This window comes from Caloenas nicobarica, chromosome 17 (genome assembly GCF_036013445.1).
Source record: "Caloenas nicobarica isolate bCalNic1 chromosome 17, bCalNic1.hap1, whole genome shotgun sequence".
Lineage (NCBI taxonomy): Eukaryota > Metazoa > Chordata > Aves > Columbiformes > Columbidae > Caloenas > Caloenas nicobarica.
Window position 1 is genome coordinate 5,516,841 of NC_088261.1, and position 21,562 is coordinate 5,538,402.

The following is a 21,562-nucleotide window of genomic DNA, read 5'->3' on the forward strand; positions in this document are numbered from 1 at the left end:
CCAACCCCTCCTCCCGCCGCCCCCTTTTCAATTGAAAAACTACCCGAAACATTAAAATTAAAAAAGCGTCCAATGCCAAACACACCTTGCCCAGGCTGAATTTTTAAACACTGGGAAGACACTCCGCCGTTGTTACTGGGGCAACCGAAGTGCCTGACTTTGAAGCAAGACAAAACTATTTACCTGTTTTACCTACAGGAAGGTCATTCGCTTAATAAAATACAGACGAAATCTTAAGAGAGATGGTTACCCCGAGCCTAGAATGCAGGTTCCTGTGAGAGCTGCTCCCAGTGTGTCCCGCGGGCTCTGGAACCCCATCTCACCTGGGGCACTCTGAGGATTTGTTTGCTGAAAACGCTCCCACGTGAGTGGCTCGATAACACATGAGTAAGAGACGCTTCAGCTACAAATCCACCAGCAAGTCTTGAGAACTTAATCACCACAGTGATCTTTCTGCAAAGAAAAAACGTTGTAACCCAGGCTTGCACTTGAATGGCCAAGGGTTGTGACTCCCAAAACACAGGGAATGCAGAAGCACCCGCAATTATATGCACATTAATCATTAACAGCATAACAAAACCCGGTGATGAGATTTTTAGGAACTCATTAACAAGGGCATAACGTATGCATTTTTATTTAAACATGGCAATTTACACAATAGCTGAAAGTTTGCTTCCCTCCCCCTCAGGAAAACCTGTGTACCTGGATAGCAGAATTAGCACCTAGTGTTTATAAAGAAAATAAAGACTTCACTTTTTTTGCAGTATTATTTACTGCAAGCACTGGTCAAATCCTAAGCAATTTGGGTGCAGTGACATATGGATACATTAAATAATCTAATTTATTGTGATCACCCAATTAGCTCATTGCTTCGCCCCAGCAGTGGAGCTTGGGGTAACTGGTTATCTCTGAAACACTGCGACTGCATAGGTCATACGGCTAAATACATTTGACAAAAGGGAACAAATCACAGTTGTGGTCTGAAATTATTGCAGTGCAAATTTAAAATAAGTGTTTTTAAAGCAGTGGAACGTAATAAAGAGGTAGGTCCTTTCCTCCTTGATAGTAAGAATTTAACATTGCTCAAGAGTAGCTCAGCTAAAGCAGCTTTATGTTTGATATCTCAGATACACAAACAAGCCATGGCAGACTAGATTCACTGGAAGATATTTTAAATTATATACAAAATGTTTCACTGGCATAAAAAAGTTATTTGGCAAGAGGTTACTTTTTGTGGAAGGAGCTTATTAAATACACCGATTAAACTTCTAGTGATACAAAGACCTGTTTACCTTGATGTTCAATACTTTAGCAAGGTTAACTCCCTTTGCTAAAGGGGGGGTCACCAAAGATCAGAAAACTGATGTTACATGAAAATAAAGTGCACCTTTCTGCTCAGAGCAATGGCTCATGCTTCTTCTAAAAAGCAGCCTCTAATTATATGAACTTATTTATCTACCAGGATTGTCAAAAAAGCAACCAAGACCTAACCCACCGATGGAAATTATGAGGCAAAAAGCCACTTCTGGTGCAACTCTTGCACTACCTCCTCCCCACCCCCTTTTTGTTCCACATGACGCGATTTTTAATAAAAATATTTCCTTCCTTTCTGAAGCTCGGCTCGACATTCTCCTCAAAGGCAGTAATATCAGCACTTACGTGTACCGCTGAGGGCTACCAGGTGTACTGACAAAGCAGAGAGAACGTTTACATGAAGAAATGACATATTTTAAATAGAACTTTTTTTTTTTTATATACAGAGCAGATTACAGGATGAGTGTCAAGTTTTCAAATCATTACAACGATATCCTGCCTGACTGTAATTCATCAGTTATACCACCTAGCTTACTGAAACATTAACAGTGTACTTGCCTTTATACTGAAACGTGACTTAACTGAAAGGTGCCAAAATGAACACTTTTGTATCATTTTCACTCACACACAAGATGTCATGCACAGCTGAGACATGGTTTTAAATCTATTTACAATTTTACATATTTTACAATATATATTTCATCTTTACAGCTACAGAATAAATTCAGACTAACATTAGTACCTTTTGAGTTTCTGTTTGAACTCAAATTCTGGCAGTTAAACTAATTATTAAAAACAAGTAAGTGCATGCCTAGAAGGAAGCTTTCGGGAAACATGTCAATGGACTAGTGTTGCTTAAAAATTACACCGGTTTGTGTAGAAAATTTAAATTCAGTTCAAAAACCCACAAAAGCCTAATAGAAATCTACTTGACTAAAATAAATACAATTCATTACGCTTAACCAAAAAAAAAAAAGGTACCTTTAAAAAATGTACTGATTTAAGCTCATCTGATTTTTAGCCTTAAATTTACTTCCCTTCCCAAGTAGCAGACAGTACTAGGTGAGGATAATGATGCTTTTCAAAGTTACAACCGAGAATTATCCTGCATAAACCTGAGGCTGCAGTGGTGGGGGCAGCTTGTCATTCTCCACATTTTCAGAGTCAATAGCTGCTAAGGCTTGATTTTTTGGTTCTATTTCTAACGGATATTTCTCAACAATATCTTGGACTTCCTTTGTAACTCCATCAGTCCAATCTATTAGGTCTTTCTCAAGCTTCTTGGCTTCATTGACAATCCTTTCCTGTCTCTCATTCAACTGAGATAGTAGGTCTAAGTTTTTATACATTTGCTTAACACCCAGGCACACATCAGGTGAAAAACTGTCAGATTCTTGCTTCTTCGGGGACGCCTGACCAGTCATAAACCGATCAAAATCTTCTTGGCTTAGATTTAAAGACTGAGCATCCAGTTTTTCAATGAAGGCCACAGCACAGCACTGCAAAGAAAACAGAGTGAGCAAGCTACACATTGGAACTTATGCTTTCTATTTTTTAATCCTGCGGTTAGATCAGTATCTGATCGTATTGTTTAATGCCTCAACAGATCGCTCCTGAAGAGCTTTTCCAGAAATTAACAGTATCAGACAGTTCACATGCCTCTCTCCTCTCCCCAAAGTCTGAAGAAGGTGAAAACTCAGAGAATAATACAGGGAGACACCATTTCAGCTGAATGGTACTGATTCACTGGATAATGTCCATTGCAAACCTCAGGGTCACTGTGTTTTGGAGGTGAGACACCAGAAAGAACAAGACATGACAACTAGACAAGAGCACTATATTAATGTTTAATAATCTAATCAGCAGAGATCTGCTATGCTCTCCATTTTCTGAAATAAGGTATGTCAAATGCCCATCTCACCTTGTGGATGCTCTTTTCCTACTGAAAGGAATTTGTAACATTCCAAGTATTTCATTCAGCTACATATTTTCCCTCGAGAATCACTTTACAATGAATGCAGAGAAGCCAGATTCATAATTATAACTCATTCTAATATAAACAAGCACATCAATAAATGCCTCCTGCAGAAGCTTTAAAAAGCCGGTTTACCCCCACACATTAACGGCCTCGTTCTGCAGCCCCTTCGAGGGATAAACTCTCATGGGCTTAAACTGGGAACTTTGCATCCATAACATCTGCACAGTCCAAACTCAGGATTTTTTGAATAAAAAGTACTTATCTCCTTACAGAATAAAAATATACCTAAGTCTTAGTATCAGACTGTTCAACTAAAGGACTTAATATTCTAAAGAAAGCAAAGCACTGACCGGTTTGGAAAGCAGAGAGGGAACAGAGAGGAGATATAAAGCAAAAGAGCTCAACCACTATTTGAAGAGGAGTCTTAATTTTCCTTTTGTGTTATGCTGTGTTTGCCTTTATTGGAAATTCCAACATCCAAATAAAAGACAATCTTGTGTAAAACACCACCACTATTCCCGCACTTACCAGGTTGGTAAAATAGTAGCCGTCTTCTCCCGTCATTAGCCTGCTTGGATTACAGAAGCGTGTTATATACTGGATGTTAGACTGCAGGCGGGGTGGGTTTCCCTTCAAAACAATGTATATAAGCGTTGGAAGAAAGTCATCAGCAGAAGCCGGTTCATTTTTTGTGATTTTAATAGCATTAAATATATGCTTGCTGCACTTGGTGATGCATGCTAATTTATCACGAGGGACGCGCTTTGAATCCATTTCGATAATATCTGCAAGATAAAAAAAGTTCTCGAATCATTAAAACCTTATTAATCAGACACCTGAATGAGTAGGAGACTTACTGGACAATACTAAAACGGCATCATTTTTATCTGTGGTGCCTGATGTTCCATAAAGGTATCAGTTTATTCAACCTTCTCTTGGTTTAGTCCCAAGTACTTCAAATACATCAGGTAAGCCTAAACGCTTCTGTGACGGAAAAATTATTCCCGCGTCACTAATCCAACACTGCAAAGACTATTGCAAACCTCACAGCCTGGACTCCCTTCTGATGACTGCAGAAAATAATCTCTGTGAACAACACATCTGAAATTCAAAGCTGTGAATGTAAACGTCATCATTCACAAACCTGTAATTGCTTTTACAACCATATCAGAGACTTCTGGAATTTCTTCATTGACAGGAACACACAGCATTTGTGGAGTTACCCAGTGCAAAGCCCTACGACAAAAAGAAATGTTAAATCGTTCTGTGCCAGTAACATTCAGGTGTTTGAAACCAGCTGCTTCTTGAATTCAATGCACAAGGAGTGCTTTGTGTAAATGAGGCACTAGTCCAGTTTTAAGCTAGTTTATTCCACTGACGTAATTTATTTCCAGAAAAAATATTTTCTTTTTTTGCTATAACTTAACAAAAACACACCAATTAGTTTTCCTAGTGTAGTAGCTTTCGTTATTCATTCTATTCATTCCTTCTGTTTCTTAATTGAAGTGTTTTTAACTCTTTCTGGTTACAAAGCTTGCCATTTTTGTAAGTGCAGCAAAAGATTTTTAAGGTGCCTGATTCAGAGCTCATTCACGGGACTGTGGATTACTCAACTATTTTTCTTTCAACATCTTACCTGATTCTCTTCTGGACAGCAAGATCTTTCTTCTCATCATCAGTTGTTTCAGGGCAGAAGACATATTTATACTGTCGAGTCATAATGTATTTTTCAATCTGATCCATCGCTTTCTCAACTTTTTCAGGGGGCACTGAAAGGCACAAATCCCACCCAATACAGTAAATAAAGTATTCCGCTGTTTGGAAGATTAAATACAGTTTGATCCTAATGCCACCAAATCAGTACTATTGATTTCAGACAACCTGAGTTAATAAAGAATGGATATATTTGGAGTATTTTCACTCTGTGCAGCAGAAGTAAAAATATAATAATAGTGAGAACAGCACATGCCAAAGCGAGTACGTGCACAGGCTCACAACCAAGCACATTCAACACACAAATTAGGTTCAGCTGCTCGTAGCTTACAAGAATATTTCTCAAAAATACAGTCTCGGAGAACAAATCCACTGAGGTCTTCCAAGTCCTATGTTCCTGTTTATGTCTAAAAAAAATCCCTGGGTCTGCTTAAGCTGTGCCATTTACATACCAGGCACATCAAGGCAGTTCGCAACAGCAACACTCCCCTCTCACTGGCTTCTTGTGCACCGCAGTGTAACCTGAGGCTCACAGCTTGTTAATTGGGTTGAGGCTACACAGTCAACTTCAGTTTTAAACAAATAGCATTGAATTTAAAACAAGAAATGAAAACAACTGACCCACATTTAACTGAGAGTTTAAGAAAAATCTGTTAAACAAATAATTTAGACTGCAAATCTTTACCGAACTGGTGCTGCTGGGAATAGTTCTAACTACGGTAATAGATTTTTTAACAGCATTTGGGAAAGCTGGTTAGGAATGCTTCAATTTTACTTGAAAATGCAGGAGGCTCTACCCTCAAATCACTGCTTTTACAGCAATAAGATACAAGATACCTTTCCAACGTGTCTGTAATTTCTCCGCTACATTTTGATAGAAGTCCTGGGCACATTCAGATTGCTCCTCAATACTTAAGTCCTGTAACAGAGAACGGATTAAGCGTGGATGTGCGGAAGAAATGGCAGCAATGCCTCTGATGTTTTGCTTAAGGAATGCGTCCAGCCACACTAACAGTCTGAGAATGCAAATACATCATCAGAGGTGTTTACGTTGGCTAAATTATATTCAAAAATATGAGAAACCAAGATATCCTGGCTCTTTAACATGTGACAGACTTAGTTTATTTGCTGAACAGCTGTTTATTAGCAATGGAACTGGACAGGTGCAATGCCATTTTCCCCAGACACATCCCTGAGTAACGGCGACAAAATAACACAGACTGTTAAGCAGAATGCTTGCTATCAATTTTATGTCTGTAACTTTTTAAAATATTACATACAGTATACCAAAAAACTAAGAACATAAACCATACATTTGAAAGAATATCTATACAGTAAACACTTCCAATGATAAAGTTACTATGAAATATATCCACAATGTTGTTTGTGAAACAACAGTGTCTGTTGAGCATTAACTGAGCTACTGATGAACAAACTGGAGGTTTGAGGGGTTAAAATTAACTTTACTGATCAAGGCACTTTTCAACATTAAATAGCAGCATAGAACCATGTGTAAAAAAAAAAAAAAAAAAAAAAAAAAAAAAGAGGGAAAACTTAGTTTTTGAATTCTCTAAGGCCAAAAACTGCAGTCACCCTGAACATAAAGTCTCAGCTCTGATGGCAGAGCTGCCTTTTAGGCCTGGTTTATGTGTAGTAGCAAACTGTACATTTTGAGAAAAACTTCTTTTTGACTAGCACAAACTATCGAGGTACCAGGACATGAAAGTATCTTCAATATTTATAACCAATAATAATAAAACACTATTTTCACAAACTCTATGCGTGGAATGAATCAGTTCCAAGAGAAAAAAAAACCCAAACTTCAAGATGCTTTCAAAGTGGAGAGCATGGAAGATTCCATCAGAACTCCCTTTAATTTCCAGTCCAATTTGAGGATATAATTTGAGTAACTACATATTAACTAGGAAAGGTAAGGGGGAAAAAAGAGTGCTGAATATTGACTCATTTCAACCACAGGTGGCACTACAGACACATTAATATTTTAGTAACATTATTTTAATATGGAATATTAAGATGTAACTCTTATTCCATATTTAAAACAAAAAAGCACAGTCAACTTCCCCTTCTCCAAAGAAAATGAGACACATGGTTTGATTCTGTATTATCTTTATAACTTTTTAGACTTAAGATATCTAAAATCTCGTGATGTAATATATTATGATTTCCACAAGTCATTTATCTAGAAAACCATTCAACAGACATTTTATCTTTCAGAACTAATTTATTCAGGATGCGAAGGAAAGTTCTCTCAAGACACCTGAGACAGTGAGGCTGGAGGGTTTCTTTGGTCATATACCATACAAAAAGGCAGGCACTCAGAATTTAAGGCTGCCACTAGATTTTCATTTGACTACACATATCGGCTGAAAATTCCTGTATACAATAGAAAAAAACCAAACTGCCGGAAAAAGAGCAGCATTTTCTCCTCCTTTCCCTAATTTCCCCATTTTATCTATGTCAAAGGCATGGAAAACTTACCCTTTTATGATTCATCGTGTCCAAAAATAGTTTACATTGCTTATAGATATCTTGTCCGGGTTTATGATATGTCTTGAGAAATTCAATGAATTCCTTGGATACGCGATCTGTCTCGATGCTCGCCTGCCTGTTTATAGAAGGGCTGGGAGCCTTGGCTTCTTGGATCTCTGCTGGGAAAATTTGGGCACATCAGATGAGCTTTTTTACACTGATGGATGAGCTCAGGAAGTGTTTAACGTGTATTAAAATACCAGGTTGTTTTTTTTTTTCAGCTGTGCTGATGAATAAGCATTTATTTTTCAAGCTTTACCAGTGAAACACTGGATATTATTAAACAGAACTCTAGGAAACTGAGTATTCCACTGAAGTGAAACATTTATAGCCACATACCCATTTACACTAATGGCCTTTTTATATTAGCAAATTACTGTAACATGGGTTCGTTTTCCTGTTTCTCACATTTTTATTCCCAGGTAACATATCTCCATTTAAGGTCAAGGTTTTCAGATGGGATTCTGCAGCAGTTTAAGATAACAGAGCAGTCCCTTTTCCATTCTTCCTCACCTTTACATTCCTGCTCCTTTGCTTGCACCAACACAAGTAATAATTCAACTGGCTCATGAACTAGCTCTGGGAGAAGTAGTTTGGGGCACTTCCAGTCAGAAATGTTTCTTATGGGGTTATTTTTCAGCTAGATCAGCTCCCCAGGCCGGCTTCCTACCACCTCGCGGGAGCATCAGACACACGAGACAAGGAACGGGAGCAGGAGGTTGGTGCAAACGCAGCAGATACCGCAGAATCCCACCTGCCGTGCAAATGAGAACTTGGCCATTTGTGTTTCAGCAAGAGCAGAAGCACCAGGTCTGTCCCAGGAACAACATGCTGGGCGCTCGAGGAGGCAGGAAAACAGAGCGCACGCAGCGCTGGGTGCTAGTTTATAGAGCTGCAACCACGGGGTTTTTCCACACAAACACATCTGATTGTCCAAAGTTTGCGTTGCAAGTTAATTGTACTGATCCAACACCTCTGCTACCCATGTTTAGTTCACCCACCTTTCAACTTTCCAGCCAACACTGCTCAAAATGAAGGATTGAAAAGAGATGATGTAAATGAACATGATGAAAAGCGAGCAGTAAAGAGACAGACAACATTAAAATGTTCGTGATCAACATGATACAAACATATCTCAATCTGGAAATACGAACATGCACAACAAAAAAAATTCTTGTTTCAATAAGCGTACATGCAGAACTCCAAAATAAAGGGAAATAGATGGGATTAGTATATTTAAATTGGTATACTGAATTTGAACTTGAGGTAGCTTATCGGTGTTATTTGTTGTTTGTTGTTACTTGCTTTTAAAAAGATTCAGAGCTACAGGAAGTTCAAAGCTGTATGATCCACCGACCATTTGACCAAAGCACAAGACTCATTAGGATCTCGACACTTCAGCATAAACTTCTCTGCGCAATTTGGTCAGGTACCATTAGAACATTCACGGTATTTAAGTGATAAGAATGGAAAAGGTTTTACAAATATTTACATTCCAACTGTAACAATCAAGCTAGAAAGTGCAAATCAATCTCCTTTGTGGTAACACAAGAACCCCAGAGGGGGTTTCCTCCAACCTTCTTTATACCCAAGATTCCAAGTAGAATCCCTGTGCGGTATTCAAGCCGAATGGCAACTTTTGAAAGGGCAGAATTACAAGATATTTTTTCCACAATGGATTACTGACTTCGTTTCAAAGAATGGCTGAAGATTTAGTGATTTCAACATTAAGTTCACTGTATTATAAAAATAATGAACCTCGCCCTGCTATTTGACCTTAAGGAATATGAATATGTTTTCTTCAGTCACAAATTTAAAATAGGTTATTTTTTAGTTACTAGAGAGATGTAGTCAACTGAAGCAGATTACTGTTAATTTAAGCATTAAAAATTGAATGTTAGAATGAACTTTTTAATGAGTCATACCAAGAACTACATGTAGTCAGTCAGAAATATTGCAATTTTGTTAATATCTGCATTGAAATCCTGATTTAAGAAAAATGAATCTGTACAATATGCAATGATTGCTAAGGAATGCAGGAACAAATGCACTTTCAGCAACAAAACATTTTCAGCTCTGTCATGTATTCTAAAAGAATTAAGTCTAACTAAAAAGAAGGTGATTACAGAAAAGAAATTCCATCTAAACAAGTTGAAAAGAACCTAGTAGAGGAAATATGCCAAAAAGAAAGTATGGGAAGAGTTAAGAAAGGATCATCTTTACGAAGAATAAACGCTATTAATACTAAAATTTTTCTCAAGGCATTTGACAAAAATGCAAGTTGTCACAGCAGAACATTAGCACTCCAGTGATTCACTATGGTTGTGCCATGGTCACAGATCCGAGTCCAAGTCAAAAACATAAAAGAAGTGTTGCCATTAGCTCTGCTACACACACTCATTAGTCGTCTTCATTTAATTTGCAAAATAAAGAATGGTAAATCTTCAAACTTCATTAGTCAGCAGAACACATTGGAATTGCAAACAAATAGCATAGGACAAGATCCTAAAGCTGTTTGCATCACAGGTTTTGGCATCTTTTTGGTTAAAATGAAACCAGTGTGTCTTCCCTTGATTTTTAAATTGTCTTCTTGATTAATATAACAAACATCTGGAGATGTTTTGAGAATGTACAAGTTCTTGAAGTATGAACTAATAACTGAAGTAGTTTCAACTTATAATCAGGTTTACAATGGCAACCTGGAACTATTTTTTGACAAAAATATGAAGCAGCACAAGATCTAGCTACTTCTTACAAAGTTGGTTTTTTGTTTGTTTTTTTTAAACTGCACAATCCTTCAAATGTCACACTAAGGTAGAGCTCAAGCTTCAGCTTTATTCCTATATTCTCCCTACCAAAACGCAATAGAGATTCAAGTTCACCTCAAGACGCTAGACTTGCCTTTTTTGTCATCTTCATATTCAATGGCATGAGTTAGAACTGGCACAACCCTAGTTTGTATTTTGCAAAGCCCAGCTAAGAAGGAAGCTTACTAAAATCAGGCAGCCAGCTCGCTGAAGCTGTACCGCATTACCTTCAGTAGGGGAAGCCAGTTCCCAGGAGGGAATAAAAATCTCCTTCAAATCCCTGAGAATGTTATCAGCATTTCGCTCCCTCCCAAGCTGTCCTTGCTTAACGATTTTTTCTTGAGCCACTGAAATAAATGCAAAAGCAAGCAAGACACCGAGAGCGGGAGCATGTCCGGAGAGATGGTGAAGAGGATAAAAAAAAAAGAAAGAAAATATGGAAAATGAGAAGAACAAACGTAAAAAAAAAAGTTTTTAATACAAAGCTGAATGCCTCATTTGGCCAGCTGCTGCCCATGCACCAAGGCAAATTCTAAGATGAAATTCAGACACATTTAGAATTTCTTATTAAAGAAATGCAACGTCTATAAGGCTAAGACACATTAATGTTGCCTTTTCTTCTGGAATGCCTCCTCCACAGTCTAGCATTTTCTGGTTTTTTGCCCATGTAAGCTATTGCAAAGCTTATGCATATTGCAAATATGCAAAGACACTAGTGCCATTAATCATTCTTACTCGCAACATATTCTGTAGAATAAACTTTCAGCCAACCATAAACTTGATATTCCCAACCCACATAGGCATAAACACTACAAGTTCCTTTTCAGATTTCTTTTCATTTAACGGCACCCTGCTTACACATTCCAATTTTCTTCTTAAAGCTGTTGAAGTGATCCCTTATGGCAGCATCACCTGGTACTTTATATCAGCATTTCTCTCACACTTAGACATATCAGTTTGTTTGAGGTGACTGACAGCCAGTGCCCCTTCAGGTCCTAAACCATGGTATGACACTACGGTTGACTCATTAATCGAGCACAAATGTGTCATGCGAACAAGGTGCTTCCACTCATCTGTAGACCACCACTAGGAACATGTTTATACTACACTTTAGTGGAAAAGCTCCTGTATAACTAACACAAACACAGCCACAGGTTTAGAAGTGCACTGTTCTATTTAAAAGATTGTTCACCATCACCCAAAAGCTCATGTTTTCCCATGTTTTCAGTAAGACTTCAACTATCGCTCTGCAGAAGCATCATTATTTCGACTTTTTAAAGTCAAGTCACAGAGCATTACTCTGCCTTTTAGTACGTTTATCGAAAATACTTTTTAAGTTAATATGTTGTACAGAACCACTAAAAGCAAAGGAGAAAGTTACCCTTCTTAGCTCCTGTTCTGGAAGAAGCGGTGAAGAACTTTTTCACAGTAGTGACCTTTCGTGTTTTCTCATTGGTTTTCTTTTCTTCAAATTTTGAAAAGGTCAGTGACTGTGCCCCTTGGGTACTCTGACTACTGGCATATGCTTCTTCCTCCTCACGCTGAAGCCTGGAATTAGAAAAATGTAAGGCTAATTTAAGTGCTTAAAAACAGCACAAAGAAGCTAATTTCCTGTGCAATAAATAATTTAATTACTCTTACAGAAGATAAAAACCACCGCTCGCAGCTGAGCAAGTCAAATACCCTGTCACAATCTCAGAAATATTCTGGGAAACAGACCACTGTTGTCATAATTTGTTTTTAAAGTCTTGGTAATACATATGCTTGCCTGAATGAACGAGGCGAACCACTTCACTGTAACACTGATAAGTGCTTTGCAAAGACCAAGCCCGTCTTTTAATCTACATGTACAAAAGAAGGAGGGAGGGCAAACAAACTCATCCTTCCGTGTCTACTTTTCTTCCCATGCGGGAAGAATAAAATGGGTTAAATTATATTGCTCTTCAAGATGCTAAAAGGTTGAGCAATTTTCTTTAAACATCCATCCAGCTCAGGACAATAAATAGTCTTGCCTTTATAATCTCTTAAAGTGGGACTTGCGTCTTATCTGTGCTGTCAAGCCTGTCTGCTCACTACCGCAAACAATCAAAGCTTATCTGTTCCTTTAGCATCTCCCAACTGAACAGTTCCTGATTAAAGAATTCCTCAAATGCCCCATTTTGTTGCACATAGACACTGTAAGACTGACAGCGCAACTATCTGCTCTAAGAATACTGAAGTTTTTATTAACCGTTTAAGCCAAATTTATGGCAGAGAAAAAAAAAATGACACGTTCTCTGTACTGTGCTCAACAGCTTACCTGGCACCCTCTGATCATGCCAGGAAGGGTTTCACACACTTCTCTCTACCTGCCTTTGCAGTTAATTTGTTCCCAACAGTAAAAAGAACTTCAAGACCAAACAAATAACTTCAAGGCCTAAGGTACAGGGTCGAGGGTAGTTAGACACCAGAAAATTGGGGGCTTCTAAACCATAACCATGAGTTTGGACCCAAGTGAAGTTCGGAGAACTTCTGGAGATGTCACCTTCAGGCAGGTTGATGTGAACACTGTACTTAATGCTTTTTTCTTGTTTTCCTTTTTTTTCGCCCCCCCCTTCCTTTTCCTCCCCCAGTTATCTTGGTTAATGTATCACTAGGCAACTGAAGATCACTAAAGTGTTCCAGACTCAAGTACAGACACATGTCTCAAGTCATTTGCACTTCTTCCTAGAGTTCTGGTGTACCCCACTAATACGTTAAGGTAAGCATATACAGGGAATCTGTGTCAATATGAACAAACATCTTGGCCACCTCAAGCCACTGCCAATCAACTCCTAATAGATGATCCTCCGTCTCAAGAATTTATATGACCCTGAAACAGTTACTGCTGAGTGGATGTAACACGAAGGACAGCAGTACGAAAGAGGATACTTTGCAGTTTCTCAGGCAGTGGATAACACTTTTGTTTTCTACCCAAATCCAACAAAAATCAGTTGTAGCTGCTCTTATTTTCTCACTCAAGCACAGATTGCCTCCGACACCCATTTTCAGGGCCAAGCATTTATCACACTAGATAAAACTACACTGTTTTGCAGAAAATATGCACTTAGAAAAATTACCTAAATTATTCAAGCTAAAGCTTTGATGCTTTTGGGCTTAACCCGCATGACTACATACTAAATTTTTTCAGTCAGTAGCTGAAATGTAAAACCATTGTGCTGGCTACATTCAAGACGATAACTGTGGTCTCCAGGGGCAGAGGTATTTTAATCAAAATTGTCACTTTCACCCTTCTAACTGTTAAAATTACAGATTTCAGTATGCAAATTAGATCAAAGTATTTGGTGGGGGGGGTGTTTACATTTGTTACTGCACAGACTTTCTTTTGAAACCTCTTAAATTAGAATGTCACAAATATCCATCTTTGCATCAAAAGGAAGATTTTAATTCCTGCTCGAAAGGTCAAATTTGAGAACTTATGATGCAACTGAGCCAGAGCAAATAGGACTAGAAAACAGGAGACAGGAATAGTATTTAGAAGTCACCCTAGTGTAAAAGATGAAGGAATAAAGAAGGCTCTTTACCGCTCTGCCAGCTCCCAATCCTCTTGAATCTGTTTCTGCCTGGCCTTATGGTATTCCTCTCTCCAGCACTTGGAACAAAATCCCTGCCAAGCAGGATTGCCATAGTAACCACATCCCTTCTTGCACAGGAGCTCTGACTGATCAACATGAATTCCTCTGCGTTCAGATTTCAGGTTCATTTTCTTCCTGTTTAAAGAGAAAAGGGTTAAAGACAGAAACAGGATAACAGCCTGCTAGAAATAAATTTTTTTGAAGGCTTGCCTTTTAGAAAGAAGTCACCTGTTTTAATTATTTAATAGTGCCATAGCAACAAAATAAAGGCGACAGGAGGAAGGGCATCATTACATAACCACGCAGCCCTGAGAGCCAACTGCAGCATTAGGATAACTTTGCATCGCTTTGGCCTGCAAACTGCACTCGACGGCTCCAGTACCAGTCACACGTACATCATACAGCTACATGCACAAGTGGAAAAAGGCACAATTCTCTGATCTCACCAGCTCGTTGTTCTAATAGTCAGAGACATGAAACAATGGAGGAAAAAAGAAATGCAGCAAGTTGCAGTTGCCACCAAAGAGAAGCAAACTGAGCAAGAGACAAAATGTAAATAGGTTTGTATTGAGGCTGAGACTGTCGCTGCAAAGAATCACACCAGTGAGACTTTAGATAATGTAACTTTGGCCTCAAAGAACATGTCTTCAGAGCACAGCGAAGTATCACAGCTGACAGGGATGAGATGCACCTCCATGTCCTTTGGTACTCAGGTTACTTCAGAGTTAAGTTGGGCATCTGTATAAAGCACAGCTCTAGAGAATTTATCTATAGTGACTGCAACAAAAAGATTTATTTTCAAGCCTACACAGACACTGTGTCATCCAACGATCCAGCCCTCCCCTTTCTTTTTTGGCTTGACAGAAGCCATCCCACATGCCAGCTTGCTCCCAAGGATGTTTCGACTACTTCACTCTAGTTCTAAATGCTGTATTCATTTAGGAGAAAAGCAGCACACAATCTATCTAGCAGACCAGAGATTAAATATCAAATGTTTTTCAGCTGCACAGCCTGGGACGGCAATTGCATGTTGGCAGCACCTGGAAACACAGCCCATCCTCAGAGCATCGCACGTGCCCTTCATCACCAATTCTGTAAAGAACAGGGAAGCAAAAGCTCAAAACTCTTCACTTGCTCCTGATCCAGTTTAAAGGCCACTTCCTAAAAACAGAAGCTGCGGCAGCATTTTGATTAGAAACTTCTATTGCAGGTGCCTGTACTAGGAAAAAAAACCCCACCATGTATAAAATTTGCAACATTGCCAGTAATGACAAAGCTGATCAGTCTGAATGTTTTCACTGTATACTACAGGTAGCTAATAAAGACAGAACAGATAGAAACCTTTTCATAATACAAACTACAGAGAAATTTTACACCGACCTCATCACTCAAGGAAATAACATCCCTGATTCTATCACCCTCTGAAATGGAGAAAGTTACAACAGTTTTGCAGTTCCAGTCTGTAGCACAGTTTCATGAATTCAGGTGTCCGTCACTCTTATTCAAAAGGACCGCGCTTCAGACACTCAGATTTTCTGAAAGCTAAAGGAACAGAATGAAATACATGACCCTGCCTCACACCTTGCCTTCTGAAAGCTCAACAGCATACGTGGTTTCTATCCAGTTGTGCACTTTCACTATCTCTATACAGATGTACAAAAAAAATCAGCTTTCTGTATCCGCAGAGCTTCAGCCACAATTACCCTGGCATCCTGCTGGCCCTTTCAGTACATTAGAACTAAAAATAAGGTTCTGTTTAGTGTCAAAGTTCAGCAGCTTTCCCTGGAGTAAGCAAAGCAGCTCTCTTAGTAGCAAGATTAATTTTTTTTGCATTCTTTTTGGAGAGGTTTGTAAGCAGCTGCAAAGCCACTAGAAGCAAGTCGTTTGGTTGCCTCCCTTTCAAGTATTTTCGATTGCAGTTACATCAGTTTCAGATCCAGGGACAAAAGAGGTCACCCTGAATCAATATGCAGAAATCACATGCTGCACTTAAAGTAGAGGCTTTCTGCTTCCTTTAAACACACACAGCCATTACAAAAGAGTTTCACAGCCAACTTTTGCAGGTCAGCATTCACATTTTAACGAACAGAACTCAACAAGTTTTAATATACTGAATATGAAAAATCCATCTCAAGTCAACCTCTAGCATATTGGCTGCTCATATAAAAAGACAGCGAAGTTCACCAACATCAGTGCAGAACTAACCACATTGCACTGACACAAAATGAGGCAATCACATACTATTTTTTTTTTCCCCAATGATCTTCCATTACATTCCCATGGGACTAAAGATAAACCCTTCATCATCAGTGCTATTTCACAATTAAAACTATGGGATAAGAACAGAGCCCAAAAGTTTGCCAACACCTGATGATCACACATGATATCTCGATACGTTACATAAAGCACAAAACCAACTCTAAGTTTCCAAAAGGCGCTCTCTCCGTAATTATAAGTTCATAAATCCTTAGGCCATTTTTGTCAGTATCCTGTAAGAGGGACTGAAGTAGCAGCAATTTTTGCTCCAGGACATTGTACCTTTCGTATCAGACTCAAAGCTCTCAACAACAGCAAAAGATTATATTTTAATTTTCACACAGATGAGATTACAAAATAGCTGGAAAAATTAATAGTAAACTTACTAAAACAGCTATCATAGTCACAGCAAAGAGCAAGTGCATTCTTAGCTTTTATGTGGTACAAAAAAGGGGCTCCTTTCATTAAAATTGGACCTGTCACTAAGGGCTGATTTAACATACACATGACAGACCACACTTACGTAAGACGCTCTCTTCAGCAGTAAACCTAAGATAATTTTCATAACACATTGGGGTTTCCAAAGACTGCAGACATAGCTTTGGCTTCAGGAAAAGCACTGTGTGTGAAATAAGGCTTAGAAGTAGTATAGATTTATCATGAGTTCAGACATCACCAGCTAGTTTTTCTTGTTGCTCTCTAACATGTACCTACCTCGCTCCCAGGGACGGAGCAGGCAAACAGATCCCTTTATTGTCAATGCACATTGCATCACCACCACAATGACAAGATACCGACTTCTTCATCAACTATTTATTAGCCCTGGATTGTTCAGGTCACCTTTGATGGAAGAGCTGGTTGAAAAAGCTCACATAGCAAAGCTGAGTAGAAAGGGGTCTCATTTAATCAATCTATAGATGCCTTTAGGAAGACATAACTGCAACTTGTAATTATTACAAGCTATGAAAAACAGTTTCTAAAAAACTCTGCATGCTAACTCTAAAATTTAAAGCACTGGCTTTGTAAGACTGTTCTGTAAATAAGCTTCAATACCGGTACCAAAGTTCATTAAATTTATCTAAAACCAGGAAAAGGCTTCGCATAATGGACTCGAAAGAGGCAGGCTGACACAAAGCTATGACCCTGCCTTTGGCTTCTAGAAAGCCTGTTTCAGCTTCTACGCTTTTGATGACAAACAAAAAATACCTGTCTCCTGATGTCTGAATCCCTCCTGGTTTTGGTTGGGGTTTTGCATTGGTTTTGTTTTGTGGGGTTTTCCTCTCATCTAATTACCTTACTCTACCTTCCTGAAATCAACAGCTTTCTCAAAACAATCTTGGCACAGCCTTTAGCAACAACCTACACCAGTCTTTTCACTGGACTTAAGTGGCTGTGATTTGGCTCTTCAAGTTTAAATCTTCAGAGCACTTCATGAGCAACTTGCATTAATTCTTCTCATACCAAAGTGCTCCAAAGAGTGCTCACAGTGTCTGACGCAGCATCACTCACTGCAATGGCCATCCCAGAGCAGGAAAAGAAGAACTGGGGAAGTCTCCAAACACACAATTCTTACAGTAACAGTTGCTGGTTTACATTTTACTACTGCATGGATAGAACATCATGCTTCACATTGGATTAGGAGAGTAGCCAGTCCTACCTAAAACTGCTGTAACTTCAGTTCCTGAAAATAAATTGATGAGGTAGATTAGAAAGTGCATCAAAACTGAGGGGGTAGAAGGGGGGACTGGGTTAAGGTCTCTTAACTACAAATTGTGCCTATGGAAAAACAATCTTAAAATAACATATTTATTCTAAAGAGCAACCACTGACCCAAATGCCACAAAATTTTTAAGAAGCCATGTAAGTGTTGAAAGAGTCATGATTCATGTGTAACCCTAAACACTCAGGCATGTCATTAGCAGAAAAGTAATTAACCATGAGTTAATTTCCTTTAAAGGAAAGGGTGGGGCAATATGATCTAAGAGACTCATGAACAGAAAATACGAAAGCCATTAGACAACTTACAAATTAAGAACCACAGCTGCTATCTTTGCAGAATAGATCATACGAGTCTTCACAGTTTAATGCGCATCTTTCTTGCAATTCAGAAATCTCAGCTATAGCAGTTATTTCCTAGTACAAACAGTGTGGGTTGCTAACTAATGATCCTGAGAAAAGAAACAGTTGTTAACTGTGATGAGAGACACACAGTCGGATCAGCCACCTGGAAATACTCACCACCTGAAAACTGAGCAGGGAAATGGCAGCCACTAATTAAAACCTCTGAAACCCAAAGGCCACGAGGCTTCACCCCTCCGTCCGCAGAGCTCACAAGTCACTTCAACTTAAAGATGCATTTTCCCCTCCAATATCCGTGCAGATCTTAAGCTACGGTTTTGTTTGTCTGCACCAAATTCTTAACTACCGCCCGTGGCAATGACCACTCAGCTAGGAGTAGCATCTATTTATTCATGAATTAACAGACTGTCTCACCATCTACATGTGACTCATAGTTGCACTTTTAAATGAAATCACAAGAAACATCTAAAAAAGGCTTTGTAGTGTTTGTCTGGGAATTCAATTAAGCATATGATCGGCTAAAACTCCTAAAAATCTCCTCAGAAACAGCAGCAATTGGGTCCTACACACTGTTTTCTGCCAACATGTCAACCACGCTCACCTGCACACAAATTAAAACTAAGTTGGCTACAACCTCAGAGAAAAACTTCGAGATATCTGTATTTGACTTGTTACTGACAGCATTGTAATGGGACTTCACAAACACGATTTAACACATAACTGGGGATTATATAGCAAACTTCAGGAGGGAGCTGAGAAAGTTGTTCTAGACAACACTGCAAAACAAAATTAAATACCCGAATCACTGACTATCTTCAAGCTTATAATCACGGACTGTTACGTAAAGTGATCTTATGAATTGGTATAATTGCCTTTATATTCCTATTCTTCCCTTCTATTGTGCATTGCTTTGTGTTTTTTGTCAGCAAAGCATTCCACTGAGTTCTGATTCTCTTCCTAATCCTCCCCCCTGCAAAACACTTGTGTAACCATGTCCAGAAGATCAACACATCCAATTCCTGGGTAAATTGCTGTTCCTGGAAACCCTCTGTCCTTCTATGCTGACCAGTCGTGAGTCTCAAAGGAGTCTCGGGTAACTAGAAAACTCAGTACAAGTGCCAGAGCGCTGGCACGAGGAGCTGCCAGTGCAAAGCACCACTTTGAAAATAGTTTCATGACCGTGAAACCAAACAAGAAAAGTACAGCAAGTCATGTCAATAATGGATTTAAACCACAACTTCCATAATGCCAACCCTTTTCCAAAACTGTGCAGTGCCAGTAATTCCCAGCACTTGGCCAGATCCAGGCCCCACTCAGCCTAAAAAAAAAAAAAGTTGAATTTGAATTTAGCCTATGACAACCCCCTCAGTTGACCCACCGCACCAGTGACAGTGCTCCTGCCACGGACCAGCCCAGCAGGATTTAGGACAGCGTCGAACCACTCCCTGGGAGAGTTTTTCATAACTTCGAGTGCATCATTCACCTTTCAGTATCTCACACCCTCTCTGAAAATCCAGCCACTCCCTGCTCCAGGGGAACGGCCCGAACACCACACAAGGTGCTCACACAAGGACAAACACCTACAAAAGCATCCAAAACGTGCTGCTCGGCATCTTCAATATACTCCAGACTCCATTTGACTCGAGTTTAAAGGACTTTGATCCCCGGTTCGTACAATAAGCTGCCATGCAGCGGTAATACTTACAGGCAAAGACTTAAAAACCCCTTGATCCACAAGGGACTCCGCAGGGAAAAAGGCTGAGGGGCCAGATTTGCAGTTATCAGTGACACCTTCACTCTAATTATTGAAACACGCCCACTAAATTAAATAATGATAATTATAAATATCTATATTACAAAAATAACTTAAGTTTCAGGAACTGCACGCGGGCGAAACTCGTTAAGTTTCTCTGGACCCCGGTGTGTGAAGCCCCAGCCCGTTGCGACCCCCGGGGAACCCTTGGGACAGGGGTCGGCGGGGCCGGGTGTGACCCCCCACCCTCTCCCGGCGCTTCAGACGCCGTGGCACCGACACTTAGAACGAATTATAACAACCGGCGGCGGAGAGAACGCGGGGGGACGCTGACAGGCCCCGAACTGTCACTACCGGCCAGGGGAGGGGGGGCTCCCTCAGCTGGGGCTCCCTCAGCGGGAAAACCCCTTCCCGCAGCCGGGCCCAGCGGCACCGGGCAACCCCCGAGCGGGGCCGCTGACAGGGACCCGCGGCGGCTCGGACCCGCGGCTCACCGGTTGCCCCGGGCGGCGGGGGCGGCCGCTCCGCTCCGCGCTGCTCGGCTCCCTCACGGCGGCCCGGCGCCTCCTGCCCTCCGCGGTGGCGCCGGAAGGGCGTGTCGCCGCTTCCGGGGCGGGGCGCTCTCCCGGAAGGAAGCGGTGGCGGAGGCCGTGCTGAGGGGAGGCGGCGGGAGCGGCCCCGGGGGCTGTTGCCCAAGGGGAATAGGGACAGATCCGGTGTGTTCGGGCGTATCGACGTGTGGTTCTGTTCAGAGTCTGGTTTTCTGCCCTTCCAGCCACCCCCGGCAGCAGATCCCCCCCAGACACCACCCCAGCTCCCAGCAGCTGCTGTGGTTTTACCCCAAACTCGGCTCCCGTGGGCGCTGCGGCCGGGCCTTCATGCTGACAGCAGCAGAAAGAGAAATAGCTACTGCTATTTACGACTCACTCCTCTTTCGCTTCTCATTTGCACAGTGTCTTTTTTTATTTTTCCTCCCCCCCCGTGAGGCTCGACCCAGACAGCAGCTGTGAAAGCAGGGACGGGCTTTAGCAAAACAGCAGGGAAAAAATGCTGTAACAAGAGGGAAATAGTTCTCAACGCAGCCAGCTAAGCAAATCCAGAAACTTTGGTTTTGAGTGCTGCACGAGCAAGAACAGTTACTGGCACCTTCTCTGGGCTGCTTCACGTGAGGACTGAAACAAAGGAGGTTCCATCTAAACATGAGGAGAAACTTCTTTGTGGTGCCAGAGCCTGGACCAGGCTGCCCAGAGAGGTTGTGGAGTCTCCTTGTCTGGAGACATTCAAACGTGCCTGGACTGACCCTGTGTGACCTGCTCTGGTGACCCTGTGCTAGCAGGGGTTGGACTGGGTGATCTCCAGAGGTCCCTTCAACCCCAACCAGTCTGTGATTCTGTGATGCTGGGTGGGCGCAAAGTGGAACCGAAATGAGCCGATACCAGCCACTGCTCAAGTGCCACCTGTAAAGGAAGCGATGATGAAAGAGTTAATGTTTGGTGCC

The 21,562-nt window shown here is 40.5% G+C and overlaps 1 protein-coding gene across 5 annotated transcripts; it reads right to left on the bottom strand.

The window, feature by feature from the left end:
- Positions 1-634: 634 nt before the first annotated feature.
- RABGEF1 (RAB guanine nucleotide exchange factor 1) lies at positions 635-20,654 on the bottom strand. 5 transcript variants are annotated; one of them, XM_065647238.1, is made up of 11 exons: positions 20,559-20,654; positions 13,926-14,111; positions 11,744-11,910; positions 10,590-10,709; positions 8,557-8,577; positions 7,505-7,671; positions 5,843-5,924; positions 4,929-5,061; positions 4,437-4,528; positions 3,821-4,077; positions 635-2,813 (listed from the first exon to the last, which is right to left on the bottom strand). In XM_065647238.1, exons 2-11 carry the CDS (start codon positions 14,102-14,104, stop codon positions 2,415-2,417), a joined length of 1,617 nt encoding a protein of 538 aa, XP_065503310.1. In that variant the 5' UTR covers positions 14,105-14,111; positions 20,559-20,654; the 3' UTR covers positions 635-2,414. The 5 variants fall into 5 exon arrangements, with proteins under 5 accessions (XP_065503310.1, XP_065503312.1, XP_065503311.1 ...); XM_065647240.1 differs by lacking the exon at positions 8,557-8,577; XM_065647239.1 differs by lacking the exon at positions 8,557-8,577 and having other exon boundaries at positions 7,505-7,674.
- Positions 20,655-21,562: the final 908 nt, after the last annotated feature.

Excerpts from the sequence above, each read along its gene's own strand:
- RABGEF1 (XM_065647238.1), bottom strand. The coding sequence starts at position 14,104 with ATGAACCTGAAATCTGAACGCAGAGGAATTCATGTTGATCAGTCAGAG. Across the intron at positions 5,062-5,842 it reads ATTACAGACACGTTGGAAAG|TGCCCCCTGAAAAAGTTGAG; the intron begins GTATCTTGTATC and ends TGTGCCTTTCAG. Across the intron at positions 4,078-4,436 it reads GGTTGTAAAAGCAATTACAG|ATATTATCGAAATGGATTCA; the intron begins GTTTGTGAATGA and ends TTTATCTTGCAG.